This window comes from Aythya ferina (assembly GCF_964211825.1).
Source record: "Aythya ferina genome assembly, chromosome: Z".
Taxonomy (NCBI): Eukaryota; Metazoa; Chordata; class Aves; order Anseriformes; family Anatidae; genus Aythya; species Aythya ferina.
The window spans coordinates 71,865,502-71,881,356 of NC_140299.1; the positions used below are offsets into that span (position 1 = coordinate 71,865,502).

Sequence of the window (15,855 nt, forward strand, 5' to 3'; positions counted from 1 at the left end):
ACCGTGAAATATTTAGGAAACAAAAATTCAAGAGCTTTCCTAAAAATGAACAGTTAGTTACAAATGATCATAAGTGTTTTAGTTGCAGTGGTTTCTGGACTAAATTTTGTGAAGAATTACTAATTGTTTTAACAAGATATTAAACTTTTGTGTTTCCATTTTCTTTTCTTTGTATGTTGTTTAGCTTAACCACAAGCCTTTTTTTCTTCACAGTATTGTTGCAATAGAAAGGAACCCATGGTCCCTGGTAGGCTCAGTTCCAAAGTATTTTTAGACTGTGAGTTGTATTTCATGATTTCACATCTTGAGTGTGCCAATTCCTTATAGAGACATAATGAACTGAGTTGCAGGATAAGTGTTGTAACGTTCTCTCACTAGTGTTTCCATTATTGTCCCTTTGCCTGCTCTGGAGAGTTTCTGTGGGAGAAACTCAAAATCATATATGTGAAAAAACATATTTATGGTGTAGAGAAATTGAACAAATTGTGTATGACTAGATGCAGGGCAAACTATGTCGTGTTCTATTCTAGGTGTGTATGCTATATACAGTATAATAGTTACTCCCCATCTACATGAAAAGCATAGTCTGATCCTTATTATTGCATGCATGAATATTACATGTGTAACCATAATGCTGAAATACTAAAATATGCAGGAAAATGGACTCCTTACTTTCAGAATGGCACATGCATAGAGTAAAATAGGAAAATGAATCTGTTATTCTTCCTATTATATAGTGAACGTCTTCACTGTATCTTCACATCTGACAACAGGTACATAATAAAGCAGGTGGCTGTTTCCCCTGCCATGAAGTCAGAGGGGCTACCCAAGTGATTGATGCTCAGTGAGTGTTTCAGTGGCTTTTTGGCCAGAGGCTGTAAAACAGTGGCTGGATTTTCAAAAGTGCTTCTCCTTCCTGTGTCTTTTGTGTCCTCAGTTGGAAACGGCACGTTTCAACTCTTCCTTAACTTTCAGTGTTGGACAACAGGCATGCTGCGTCTTTAAAAATTATTCAGACAACAACAGTAAAGGGCAAAAAGGCATGTTTTCCAATTACAGATGCTCTGCCAAACTGCATAGTCCTTCACTGACCTTTTCTTCCTCTTTCTGTGGACTTAATAGCTTTGAGAATGTCTGTCATGCCTCTTTCTCACCCATCTAGCCTGATTAGACCGTTCAACACTGAGTTTCTAGCTCAAATTTTGTTAGTCAAGCTTTTGCAAGGAAAATCTGAGGAATAGACTCAAACTCAGAAATGATTCATAGAAGCCTACCTACAGCTGACATGAATGCTGCATTATTTCTGGTTAGAACAACTTTTTGTTCTTTTGTTAGAACAAAATAAGAAGCTCTCAAAGTTTGATTAATTTCTCTGTTGCTAGCTGCACAGATAGCGACTGCAAAGAATTGATCGATTCAGAGGACACGCATCCACACATGAGGGTTGCTGTACACGGCAGCCAGAGCTGTGCTCAGCTCATCGGCATTCTGCCAGAGGGAGGGTCAACATGAAGATGTCATTCCCTCCTCCAGAGCTTTCCGTGGGCTGTTATCTTATGTCCCCCTTCCCACTGCAGCCTCCTCTGAAACGAAAGAATTAACTGCCATGCAAATGAGGTGGACACTCAGAACTTTCTTGGTGAAAGAAAACCCTTCAAGACAACACTGGGCCAGAAGAGACACAAGACAAATAAAAATGTGCTTGTCCTGCCCACCTTTCTTGGAACATTCCCATACCAAGAGAAACAAATAGACACCAGGCATAACTCAGACAAAAGAAAAATCTCTTTTTCTAAGTTTTTTTTTTTTTTTTTTTTTTTTTTTCTAGGACTGTGTAATTTTGGGAGATGATAGTTCCTCTTCTTACTTTAGAAATTAAGACAAAAAATGTCAATTGTCCTCCTCACAGCCCAGCTGCTGTGGTGTAAAGTGTTAGCAATACAGTAAATCGTGCTACAATCAGTGGAAGTTCTAAAAACTTGATTTGCTTTGGGATACTAGCCAGAATTCCTTGATTTTTTCTGTAGTTTATGGTAATCTATGTGCTTTATAATTTGTCCTATACATATTACAAGGCCATATACAGGACAGAGTGCTGGTCTTTGGGAAACCCACCTTTGCACCCCACTATCTATCTCACTGCCAAAATTATTTTTTCTATTCTTCATAGCCTTACAACCCAAACCAAATCCAAAGTGTAGCGTGCAGTGTATTTTTGTGAATAACCTTCTTAGAATCAGAGAAACTTCCCTGGAGTCCCTTTCCATTGTTGTGCTGGATTTTTTGTGCTGACAGACTGTGCAAATCGGAAGTGTTTGATGTGTTGCTGTGCCGAACTGTGGGCAGTTATTTTCCAGGCTTAGGTTTCCTACTAAGGAAAAGGACAGCAATGTATGTCTGTCTACATCCCAGACCTGTCAAGATTTGAAGTGTAACTGTGTTTAGAAATCAAGGGTCTAGAGTGTGAAAATTTCAGGGAAGGGGTTTTCATGTGCATTATTTTGTGGCATCAGTGAGCCTTTATCACCTGACTGCGTGTTCCTGGCAGTAGCCAGATGCAGGCAGAGCACCTATAGATGTCTGACTAACTTCCACGAGGAAATGACTAGCAGCTAGTATCAACCAGTTGTCTCTGCACTTCAGAAGAAAAACATGGACTTGAGCCCGGTCTATTTTTGTTGACTCCAGGCAGTCTTGGCAGCTCTGGAGCCACTTTCATGCCCACTTGTGTTAACCATGGACAACTGCTGGTGTGCACGCAGTGACATGCAAAACTCAGCTCTGATCCCCGTGCAGTACCTCCCAGCGGCATCTTCATGGTGTGTATCCTCGTCACCTCATCCTTGAGCTTGCCTTCACAGTAGTATGCTCCAATAGTCTCGCTGGCCTGTTCCCTTTTCCACACCACCGTTTTGGCTGTGGCTCTGTTTGAGTCTTCACTCACTTCCAGCGGCTCTCGGTGCTGGTTTGTCACATCCTCATGGTCTCGGTCAATTGTGATGGACTCACGGGAGCGCCACTTGGAAGTAATACAGATGAGTGATGTCTCTGAGTTGCCCACCAGAGGGAATGAGTTGATCAGTATGAGGTCCAGTGCTGCTTCCACTTTACCTAAGAAAAAAAAAAGCAAACAGCAAGTGAAGAAAATTTACTGCAGATTTTGAGTTCACAGCTAATCAAATCATCAGAGAAACTGTTTCATCCAGCATGCAGGCTTCCTCTGGTTGAGTCTTACACAGATTTATGGCAAAATAAAAAGACTGCCGATTAATTGTTCTGTTACAGCTAGTAAGAGTTTAGGATTTACTTAACATGTCAAGAACAGATAAGCTTTGTTCTTCTCAGAAGAAGAAATAAACCTGCCAGGCTTGTGTAAGTACTTCCTAAAGCTGTTTCAGAAGCCTAGGGAAAATCTTGGGCTGCAGAAGCAGATGGCTTCTTGATTAGCTGGACATGTACAAAACTGCCTCAAGTGTGGTGCTTTACCAGTGAGAGGACTGGTTATCATCAGGTCGTCAGCTTAACAGAGTTTCTGCTATGTCCTCTACATGGGTTTAATATGTATGAATTCGTATTAGGAGGATGTGTCTTTCAGCCTTAGGAATTAGTAGTATTTTGAACACTTGGAATACTTTTTCAAATATTTTGAAAAAAAAATTTTTTGCTGCCAGACTTAGTTGTTCGAATGTGGATGGCAGCAGGGGAGTAAAAGTCTCCTATAATCAACGCTTTGCAAATAATAGGTGTGTCCCTTCACCTTTGAAATCCAGGGTAAGGAGAAGGGAAACGGTAACATTTTTTCCAGCTGAAACAGGAAGAATAATTGATTTCTTTTATTTATCACATCTATTTTCCTGCTTTGGATACAAGCATGCTTTGTATTTATACAGAGAGACTCAACATTTTAGTGCCATTCGGCTTCCAAAGGTTTCTTTCGTTGGAAGGAACGGGTATAGTCTTAGATAAGGGAGGCCAAAAGGTCTCAGTGCTTACTGCAGCCTTTGCGTGTGTCCCTCCAGCTCGGGGCCAAGGGAGGAGGTCCTTCTCTGCTTGTCGTGCCAGCAGCCACTCTGGGGACCAAAGTATCTCGACAGCGCGCTGACACTCACCACACCCAGCCCTGCGACAGCCACCACCCCACGCTGTGCCAGCCCAGATAACTCGCGGTTACACAATGGAGAAATGAAACCTCCTGGAAAGGATGCAGCATGCCGTTACAGTAAACACTGCATAAAGGTAGGGGTCAGCAGAGTCAGTTCATCCTGCTGCACGTCACAAAAGTAAATCCTTGGAGTGAAGCTAAAGAGCTGTGTGATGCAAGTGAAGCCAGACTTGTGCATTCGTTTCTAGGTTATTTGTCTAAGTATGTTTCTTATCTGAGGAGCATTTGTGCTCTTAACTGTGGGTCTGACACACCAGCTGTAGGCAGATGTGCTTCAAAACTCACCAATACTGAAGGCAGAGAGCTTTATGTTAGCAGGGATTTGTCCCATGGTCTCACATGCCAGGTGGAGATATGCTTAAAATCATAAATTGCAAGGTCCCAATTTTGGCAGACTTCCATGGATCTCAGAATCAAATCTGGATCCAGACTGTGTGACTTGCTACAGTGATCTGAGTTGAGATCAGGAAGGGTGCTGCAGGTTAAATTGGAAATTTAATTAAATTGATGTTTCTGCCTAGCATCCACAGGGCACAATATACAGGTTGATGGACCCACATTTCTGGAGTCCCTCAGGAGCTGCTGTGCATGCAGGGCTCTGGTTCCATTTCTGTGCTCCCGGCATTTCTCTGTTCCTTCACTTCAAACACAAAGTGAAAGGTGACAATAACACTTTTTCTTGCCCTGTATCTCAGCCTTTTAACATGCTGAGAAGTAGTAAGAGAAATCTGAGTTGTAAGTGAAATTTGAGGACTAGCTTTTGTGTTGCCTTGGGTCCCTATGCAAGATAGAGCAAGGCATTATCAGATTCGGTGCATTTGTTGCACAGTTTTCTGTTTCTTTGGAGCGATACAAATTGTGTAAGTCAAGGTGTAGAACAACCTTAGCTCAGGCCTATCACTCATTTTTACTTGTGATTATTCTGGAGGAATCCAAATCTAGTCACAGTTAGATGAGCAGTGTTAGTGGATTGTCTAAATATAGGTGTTCTTTGGCATATTAAACCCTGCGGAGCAACTCAAACACCTGTGTGATGCTGATGTAACACAGATGGAGTCTCATGTCTTTACGGAGCAGCATTTAAAGACCTTTCTGTGTCTAATATGGAGTAATATTTATGCTTAAGTACTGAATCATTCCCCAGACATGATTTGGCAGCTAAGATTTCACAGTTGGAAAGATTTCGCAGCGTATTTACTTGAAAGCATTTCACTGGTTCAACTCAAGAGTCTAGCAGGACTGGCTTTTTGAAGTCAGCCTAAGGCCTCTGAGGTGACAGGAAGGCTATCTTTGACTCCCCCAGGAGTTCCTGTGCTCAGGTTACGGAAAAACAGAAACAAAAACAAACAAACAAAAAACAACAACAAAAAGAACAACAGAAAAGTGTAAAATCTACGTATGCTTTGTGCATAGGGTTTCCTAGAGCATGTCTTCCTGGTAATGCATCTCAGCAAGGACCCAACCATCCTTGCTGAGAAGTAATTTTCATTACCTAGGGCTGCAAAAGGTAGACAAATCCTGCTCTTGGTATTAGTGAATACTTTGAGCATGCAAGGACCAAATAAGGACAACAGGATTTGGCTCTCTGAGAAAAGTACAACAAATACAGACAGGAAACAGCCTGTCCCTGTATCAGTGACAATACTCCATGTTTCCTTGAAAAAGTCCTTTGACTCCTGCCCTGGTCCTTAAAGGACTGACCTATCAGGAAGGCAATTTGCTGTGTGTGCAAATACATCTAGAGAAGAGAGAACACTCACAGAAGCTGGTGTTGAAAATGGGAGATGCCATGCAGAGAGGATTAATTGCCTGATACCTATGACACATGTTCACTGTTGCACAGGGTTTTGTGCTTTCCTGGCACAGAGAAAATGGCATCCTCCAGAGCAGTAAGTTTTAATAATAGTGCACCCACTGAAACCCAAGTGGCAAAACATATGCAGGGAGACCTTTGCCCCTGCCTTAACTACAAGACTGTGCTCTCTCTTATAAATTAAGACTGGGCTGTACTGACTGGGGCAGCACCAGCAAGACTTTTTCCATGGCCTTTCACAGCTTCTCCGGTACATAGTCCTCTGGGGAACAGAGGGGAACAGAATAAGTGTGTATCATGCTTTTTCTGCAACCTCTATGCATTCTCATTCCCTCATCAAAATTTTCATCAAAATGCCATTTGAACAGGCACACAATCAACGTGTTTTCAGTGCTTTGTTGCACCAGCAAAACTTGACAGAAGGTTGATCAAACACCTCTGGGAAATTCCCTGGAACATATCCCAGACGCAGGTCTGCTCAAAGAGCAAGACATTCTCTAATAAAATTTGAAACATCACTTCCCTAGACCAGAACTGGTGCTAGACACTAGTTTGGGAACAAAACAATGACGCAATCTCAAGAAGAGATAATTTAATGCCATAGATGAACACATAGAGCAAGTGCTGTGAGAATAGAAAAGTGCAGAAAACTGCTCAAATATTTCTTGATTTATACTTAACATTTGTCTGGTTCCTGGGAAATCATGGAAATACTCATTACAATTTCTGCCTAACACGAGGCCTTTGAAAAGTTCCCTCTTAACTGAAAAACTGTCAGTACTGTGCAGTGGCTAATGCACCTCCACCACAGCAGTCAGCCACAGCAATCAGCTTCATCAAGGTGAACAATGACCATAATGCACTGCCCCCCAAACACATATTTAACCATCGGTCCAAATTTGCAGAGTTCATTGTGAATGCAAAGTTCTGAGTAAATGTTAGTAGAGTAGTAGTGGGAGGAAAAAAATAATTCACAGCTTTACAGCTATTGAAGATCTAATGATGTTTTCATTTTCATGATATTCATTTTAATGATATTTCCATTTGTAGAGCTTTGTTATTAATTACTTGACTATAAGATGGAAGTCCTTCCCTTTGCATCTGGAGCATAATAAAGAAAAAAGAAGAGCTGTTGTAGGAGGTGGTTGGAAACATCAATTAATTAATTAAGAGAGGAGGTGAGGAGAAAGCAGAAAGGTTTTTACCCAGTAAATTCCAGCTCTTTTTTCATCAGGTATAGTGAGAGGAAAGAAGTTTGAAAAGTTTCAACTGCTTACTTGTTTTTATTACTGTTATTGCTTGGAACGCAAATTATTACTGTTATTGCTTGGATCGCAAATTATTTCTATTAGCTACTACTTGAAAATGTGAGTATAAATCATAGAGGTACTATACTAGAATCTGTGCTTAGTGTATGTTTGGTGTTATGTTGAGAGCAAAGCAATCAGTTTCATATTTCTGTTCTAATACTAACCGCAGGGCTGAATAATTACTTTGAAACTGGTGAAAATGTGTATCACAGACTGTCAAGCCACCAACCCTGCTCTCTTTCATGTTTCCTAAAAAAAAAAAACCAACAACAAACAAACCACAACACCAAGCAGTTGAAAGTATGTGGTTTTGATTTAGAGCAAACCTAACTTGCTAAATCGCCCGTACCTCAGATTTCTCCTTGTATCTTGTTTTTTACTTATCTGTTCAGCTGTGCACTCCTTCTATTTTACTGCATAAAACCACCTAACAAACTAGAATAATATAAGTAAGCTATTTAGGAAAACAAATATCAAAAATACAAGCAATATTGCTGAAAAAAAATATAGTATTTGATTAACTCTTAGTGAACTACTGAATAAATTACATTGAAATCTATTTATTAACAAATTCATCAATTTAGAAGATTGAAATAATGCAGCTGAAATATGAAGAAGTTAACAAAATAGAGACCTGCTCCGTTACTCCTAAGAAAGAATAAATGAGTACTCCTTACTTAATATTAAAATTCGTCAGAAACTGGCCCCAAAAATTAGCTGTTTAGGAATATTTTTCATGTGGAGAATAGAATATACATTGCACCAGAATTTGGCTATTATTATTATTATTATTATTACTATTATTTGGTGTGCACTCAATATTTCTTATACAAATCTTGATTATTTTTTTGTTCATTCTCCAAAAAAGTAAGTGATTTGGGGAGCCTTTGAAATCACATATTCATTTTATGTGATTTTATGTGACTCATTTTTCTCTTGGTGTCCTGGAAGCTTCGCCTGGCATGCAAAGACAACAGCAGTTTGGGTGACTTCTAACAATGAGTCAAATTCTCCTCTGAGAACTCAGACCTCAACAGGAAGACGCTGCAGAGATTATTGTTACTCCAAACAGATTAAGGCACTCCAGCACATAGCAGTAGCAGCAGGATAAAAACATAAAATAAAATGCAGAAATGTTCCTGAAAAACAGCTCATAAAAGAGCAAATAGGTTTGCCAATGAAATAATTTCTTTTGTACCAGGTGGCCAAGAAGAGGCTCATACTTTGTGTATCTCATGGATGCTACTAGGCAGCTGTGGGACAGCTTGTAGCTCAACCAATGTGTCTTACCCTTAGAAACAGGGCATTGTTTTGGGAGGAAAGGCATTGTGAAACTAAAAAGAGGCAAAAATTAGTGACAGAACATCCTTTTGCTACTTAGTAGAAGTGGGAAAACCTGAGCACAAATGTGACAAAAGTCATAGTCTGCCAAATCTCCTAGGGCTAATACTTTCTTAAGGGCCCTTGGGTACATCTGGAGCAGCTGAAGGAAATGTGTCTACTTTCAGAAGAAAGCAAAACTGTTTTCTCTACATTCCAGTAGTTTCACAACTTACCAAAGCAATTTTTTTAAGATGAAAAGGCTAGAAAAGAAATACTGGTGCTATTTGTTTCCTGTTTCCCAATTGAGGGTGCCTAAAGACTTCTGTGTGGAGTAATCCAAAATAAAGAAAGAAGAAAAAAGCTTTCTCATGACTTCTCCTTGTGCATGGTTTTGTCTTCTGCAAGTAAAGCAGAAAACAAAATGTCAGCAGAAATTGCTTGAGCAAGCAGCTGACAACATGCTAGGTAATACTGAAAAAGGATGAAGAATGTGGGACAGCTTGGGCAGAACAGGCTAAATCCAGTGGGGTTTGCAGCCAGCCAAATATGGGTACTATCATCAGGGAAGTACTTGCAGGCAAGAGTAAGTTTGTCCATATCAAGGATGGTCCTTGTCAGTTGCTTTATGAAGTTGGTCTGTATACCATGTAGGCATGTTTTTTGGGTGCATGTGCTAAGATGAAGTGTACAAAATAACATACGCAATAATATTGCCTTCATAGGATGTATCAGAACAGATAGCATGTGTAAGGTACTGTGGGCTTTGGCTGCTGGTTGGCCATAAGCTGTTATGTTCTTGCCTGCCTAGTAGTGTGTCCTCATGTTGCTGCTTACTGACTTTTCTGAGTAAGGTTTTTGCTGTTTCTGAGTACACTTTTTGACTGTCCCTGAGCAGTGGCAGGTGTAGGATGAACAACCAGCAAATAATACGAGATAAAATTATCCTCCCTGTCAGAAGTGCAGATGGAACTGCATTGTCTTGAGAAACTTGTTAGACTGCAAAAGGGAGATTAACCAAGCCACCACATTAGACAAGGTGACACAGTGCAAAAAATAGATGAATATCAGACAAGCAAAAAACTGACCTTGAAACAGAAAGTTTAAGTACCTCACCCCTGAACAGTGAAATGTCAGATTTGTGAACCTGTCTTTCAAAAATCCCTTCAGAACTTAACAATGACCCAGTATCCCTGAGTTATAAAAGTGCCTGTATTTTCTAGTGATGAATTAGAAAACGGATTTTCATTGGATTTGTTACTTCATTTTGATATGACCCTTTACCGATGTTCTTAGTACTTGTTCTTAGATTGGGTGTCAGAAACATAGAACATTGTAGAGCATTGTAGAATACCCTGAACTGGAAGGGACCCACAAGGATCATTGAGTACCACTCCTGGCTCCACATTGGACAACCCCAAAACCAGACCCTATGTCTGAGAGCATTGTCCAAATACTTCTTGAACTCCATCAGGTTTGATGGCATGACCACTTTGCTGGGGAGCCTGTCCCAGTGCCCAACCACCCTCTGAGTGCAGACCCTTTCCCTAACCCCCAGCCTGACCCTCCCCCGTCCCACCTCCATGCTGTTCCCTCGGATCCTGTCACTGTCCCCAGAGAGCAGAGCTCAGCGCCTGCCCCTCCGCTCCCCTCATGAGGGAGCTGCAGGAGTTACCAAATCTGCACCCTAAAAAAAACAGTCTTAAACTCTCCACAGGAAAGCCTATATTTCAGACACGGTTTGGTTCATTGGCTCATTCAGTGAGTCTCCACTGAACTTGCAGTGGAACAGCATCCTATATATGATCTTCCTAGTAGCTTAGGGTAGATAATGTCTTCAGAGAACAGTCCTCCACTGCAGCTTCTTTAATCACATTTTGTTTTCATCCCTCAGGTCCCACATACATCTTACACAAATAAGACATGAAGGACTTCCAGAAGCAGGTCTTCTGGAATAGACAACCCAGAACTGGTCATGGTGGGAGCTGACACTGGACCTGTATGTCTATCCCAGAGAGCTGGTAGAAGCATCCATTTTTGATGTATTTGTTCTGTGCCCACACAACACCCTCCACGCCAGAATGACTGCTGTGGAAATCTCTGTTTAAGTGACAGGACTGGGCCAAGCAGGCTGAAGTCTACCTGACTGATACAGAGTAGGTCTCCCACACAGGTGGATCCTCCCACACTAAGGATCAGCACCACATCTCCCGTCCTAAAGCCTGCTGCTTAGCTCCAGTCAGTCTCTCTGCCTTGTATGCTCCCTCTTTTGCACCTAAAGCCTTCCAGATTAAATATATGTGGGGATCAGACAATCTCTGCAAAATGTTTCAGCTTCATATTTTTCCCCCTTAAAGTGAAATTTCAGCAAAAAAGTAATCCATCCAACCAACTTAATCATGACTAAATACCCAGACAATCAAATATGTATGTGCATAATCTGTATCTAAACCAACAGCATATGTTAACACTTGTGAATGTAGCATGATTTCATTTCTCCCTTTTAGATTTGATTCCTTTGGGTCTGATGCAATGCCTCTACACCCCTGACTGTTCCCAGCTGCTGGAATGGCCTTTGGGCACAGATGCTTGCTGAGAGCCACCCTGCCTCTCGCTGGGGATGAACCAGGCACACACCAAAAGCAATCTATAAAGCTATAAAGAAAACTGAAGACATCTGGGCCACTTTTGTAATTCCATGTAGGGTAGGTGCACAGAGCTGCTGCCTGCACAGGCTGAAGCTGTTGGTTTTGGCTCCTAGCTGCAGAGTCGGGGCAGTGAGTTAGGTCACAGCTATAATCTTTTTCTTTGCAAGCATATAGTCAGCAGTGTAGCTCAGAAAGAACAACTCTCCTTCCTCCCAAAATGTAGATATATCCATTTGTAATCACCTGTGTGGAGGTACCAGGAGTCAGCAGGTCACCAAGGTTCAACCAGTGATTCCTGAGGCAGGCCTTCAATTCTGGGTTCAGTGAAGGCTATATCTCAGCAACAATCTAAATTCTATCTAAATTTGAGGCTCATGAAAAAGACAACAGGACAATTATATAAATGTGGCCAGCAGATGCAACTGCTGGATCTCACAAATCAAATATGCTTCAGGAGCAAGAGCCCTTTTTAGATATATATTTTTTTTTTTCTGCAATTTGCATTAGTAGTTGTTTGATTGTAGAGTCATGGGGTCACATAATGGTTTGGGTTGGAAGGGACCTCAAAGGCCATCCAGTTACAACCTCCTTGGCAGGTTGTAAAGGCCATGGGCAGGGACACCTCCCACTAGACCAGGTTGCCCAAAGCCTCCTACGACCTGGCCTTGAAGATGTCTGACTTGTAGGTGTCCGAAATGTTCTGTGTCAGTCTAAATAGTTTCAAAATACTTGAGATTGAAACCTCAGGCATGGTTTGTGTCTGCTGCTAGAGTTTTCAAGAGGCTCAAAAAAACAGCATCGCAGCCACAAGAGAGACTGTGGTCAAAGTTCAGGTGCCACTGCAGTCAGATGACAGCTGATCTGAAGATGCTCATGCAGTCCTAGTCTCTATTTATGGGAAGAATGATAGTCATGCACACTGCCACGGGCATGTGTGTGAGAAAGTGTATCAGAAAGTGCACCAGAGAAAGTGTTGGTTTTCTATAGGTTAAGTTAAGGTTCATAAAGAAAAAACACATCTTGAGACAGAATTGTTAGAACTTTCCAGTCTGTAACTAGAAAATGCAATTTCTTTGTCATTTTGAAGAGCATACAGCATCATAATTGTGCTTGTGTGCATTTTTTAATGTATATTAAAAGCTGCTTCACTTTCTGAATATGTAAAGGAGTCGTGTAATAATAATATTTATAGTTGTAAGTATGTTTTTCATGATAACACCTACTGACCCCATCATGGGATATAGCACTGAATTGCACTACACTGTTAGTTCCACTGTTACCCTTTCTTTAAAGGCTAATGTAACCTTTTGAGTCTTTTACAATATATGGATCCAGAAGCAAAATCACCCAGCAAAATAAGAAATCTAGTGATTTTAGAAACCCACTGGATCTGACGTTTCTGGTAGTGCAGAGCTATAGCACCAAAGTTTCCATCTTTGAGAATGGAGACGTCTGACAATGTGTTTGTTTCCTGCCAGAAGCACTCAACAAGAAGTGCTTGAAACTGGGTTTAATTGTCACCAATTTCCACAAATCTCTTTCTCAGGGTGGCTGATTTGCCTACACAAGGCTCACACACCATAATTTCTGAGAATTATCCCCCTGTGAGAAGCTGCAAGCAGAATTCCAGACCATTTGAGGAAGCTTTTCTCTTGCAAGGGGCAAGTTGTGACACTGGGCTACTCGTTTTGGAGTAGGTGAGTCTGGAGCACTCTTCTGGTCCGTGCTCAGCAGGGGCTGTACCACAGTGTGGCCCTGGGGCTCAAATCCCCACTGCAGGGCATGCTCCAGGATCACTTTGGTTCTACAAAGCGTTGCCTGGAGCAGAACCAACCGAAAGACACACAGGTGGTGATGCACAGTTTAGTTTCAAGAATCCCTCTGGAATTAAATTCAGCCCCTTGTCAGTTTAGCTGGAGGCTAGCTGTGGCAAGCAGTGGCTCTCTGGGCACCATGACAGGGGGTGTATTGGGGTACCAAACACCAAACCTTGAGCTCTGGCTGTGAATGGAGTACTGTTATCAAAAAAAAAGAGTTAAATCAAAGGTCATTTCTTGTAGCTGGGGGCATGCTGACGGTGGAAGAGGGTGGGGTGGGCTTGGAGCCTGCCCCGCAGCAACCCACGGGCAGCAAGGAGAAGGTGAAGTGGCAGTGGGAGCAGAGCCCCTGCTGTGGGGCAATGTCAGCGCCACTTTCCTGAGCTCCGCCTGCGGTATCTGGAGGAAAGCGGGCTCGCATTGTCTTCTACTGCTCGCCCCAGGAAACATGATATCATTCCCAAACAAAAGCGGGAAAGCTGACAGATCTATTGAGATGGGTGTGACTGCGATACACACCTAACCGGCCAGCTCCTGTGGAAAGGGTTGTGATGGGCAGCCCATCAGCACCCCGCTGCCGGCACTGTCCACCCGCGCCGCTCATCCACGCAGCCGGCTGCTTGTTTCTGCCATGCCTGCAGCTTCATGGGCACTGCCTGCCCTCTGTGGCATCGTGGTGTGTGCCACCACGTAGAGCAATAGGAGGGGTGAGGAGAAAGAGCTGGGGCAATCGGTCTGTCTCTCCTTCTCCGTCCATAATGCTTAGAGCACCAGAAATTGCCTTAAAGTGACGAGCTGGAGGTGAGCTGAGGGCCACATAGCGTGCAGCTAAGCAGTCATGAAACTTAAGCCACAGAAGAGGAACTGGTAAACAATGTACAGCCTATTACAGCTCTGGCTAGATAAGAATACTTACAAACACACATTCAACAGATTGTAAACACACTTTTTTTTTTTTTTTTTTTTTCTTTCCCATGTTAATCTCTTGCTTTTTCTAGGTGCCAAAATAAATAAAAAATCAGAAACATCTCAAGCTCATTAGTTCACTTAGCTATTAATGCGCTGCTAATCATGAAGGTCTAGAAACTGTAAAGTGAGTTACCCTGCAAGGAGGACTTCTGCCTCCTCATGCTTCTTTCTGGTTTTAACCGCAACACAATCTGCTGTTTTACAGCATCTTGTATTTCTGCTGAGAGATGGACTGGAAGAACCTATGTGTGTCTCGGTGACATGTTTTGGAGTGAGTCTGAGGTTACTGTCTGAGATGTATTTCTGTTTAACAGATTATGCATGGTGTGTGAAAAGAAGCTGAAGAAACTGTACAGAAAATCAAAAAATGAGAGGTGATAGCAATACTTAAATGCTGAGCAACCGAGAGTCCCATGGGAGAAGAGCAAGTCTTCCTCATGACTATGCTTGTGATAGCTTCAGCAATGATCTCCCACTTGCCTGTTCTGAATGCTATAAACCAGATTTGCATTAGTATATTTCTGCTCTGCACCCTTCTGCAGATGTCTCTAATGACTAACTGCTGACTTGCTAAAGTAATCTCATTTGCTGATAATACTGAACCATTCTTCAGCTGTGCTTGAAGTGTTATTAATTGGCTCTATACAATGTGCATTCTTCCGCCCTTTTTGTCCACTGACTTTCATGCGGATTCCAGCTGCAGAATCCAGTCTAGAAGCTTGTACTGGAATAATACTTGTCTAAAATCTGGTACGGGAATACCTGGAAACGTCAACACTTCCTGTGGCATTGCCAGTTCACAAAGTGAGGCACAGAAAGAGTCAACATTTAGTCTGTGTCTAGAGCAGATAATCTGGGGGAATGGCACTGATAATTTCAATGTAATGAGCTTTAGGAAAAAGTTAATACCTTCAGACAGCAGAGAAAACCTGTTGCTGTGTGCATGCTCAGCACATAGAAAGAAGTAGCAGCAGCTTCTGGCCATAGCAGCATGCTCCCTGGTAGCTTGCACTTTGTCCTCCCCTCACTTGCTGTGAGAGAGCTTCACCAGGGTAAGTGGTCTCACTGAAGCAAACACAAGTAGTTAAATCAATTAAGATAACTCCTAGAGTGAGGAGCAGGGACTTGTGTTTTGCCTGTGCGTTGGAAGTGAGAACAGCATGACAGGTCGACTACAGACAGTAAAGCAAAATCTTACCTGAAATCATCAGGCTGAATCCATAGAGAACCAGATGTGCTAAAGGGTCCATGCTTTCCAGGATATATCCATGCAGTTCTTGCAGCCACTCATGGAGTATCCTTTTCCTGGGGCAGGAGTTTACCAGCGACTCTCCTCCAGCATGCTACGCTGCAGCGTGTTTACAAGTCACGGGCAAGAAACCGGCGCAGCGGAGCAGGCTGGAACAGTCTCATTGCTGTCTGAGTACAGGGAGTTTAAGTTCCTTTTTCCTGTTTCCTTTGTAGATTAGGATGGGAAAGGCAGGATCTTAAAGGCATTTTTATATCAGCAGGGCTGCAGGGCAGCGCGAGCCCCGTCCATCCAGCAATACATCAAAACGGTTATCGAGAGCTGCTGGGGGAGCAGAGGATGGCTGCTGGCCACCGTCAGCAAAACAGGAACAGCGGTGGCATCCTCCAGCCGGCAGGAGACTATGAGCAGAGCCTCCTCCTCTGAGGTACTGTAGGTGGAAAGTGTCACCCCCTTCCCTCAGCGCAGATTTGCTGGTTTCTCAGGCCCCTCTCATCTTTCCAGTTACTTTTCGACCTGTGTGGAAGCTGCTGTCTGCAAAGCGTCTCAGCACCCAGCAATAAAATT

General features: G+C 42.4%; 1 protein-coding gene across 1 annotated transcript in view; it reads right to left on the reverse strand.

The window, feature by feature from the left end:
* The window catches only part of TEK (TEK receptor tyrosine kinase), a 45,738-nt gene extending 30,177 nt beyond the window's left edge, over positions 1–15,561 (reverse strand). The window contains exons 1-2 of the mRNA XM_084505155.1: positions 15,238–15,561; positions 2,800–3,111 (exon numbers count right to left, since the gene is read on the reverse strand). Coding sequence (XP_084361281.1) covers positions 2,800–3,111; positions 15,238–15,289 — 364 coding nt within the window. The 5' untranslated portion in view covers positions 15,290–15,561. The remainder of the gene's footprint in view (positions 1–2,799; positions 3,112–15,237) is intronic.
* Positions 15,562–15,855: the final 294 nt, after the last annotated feature.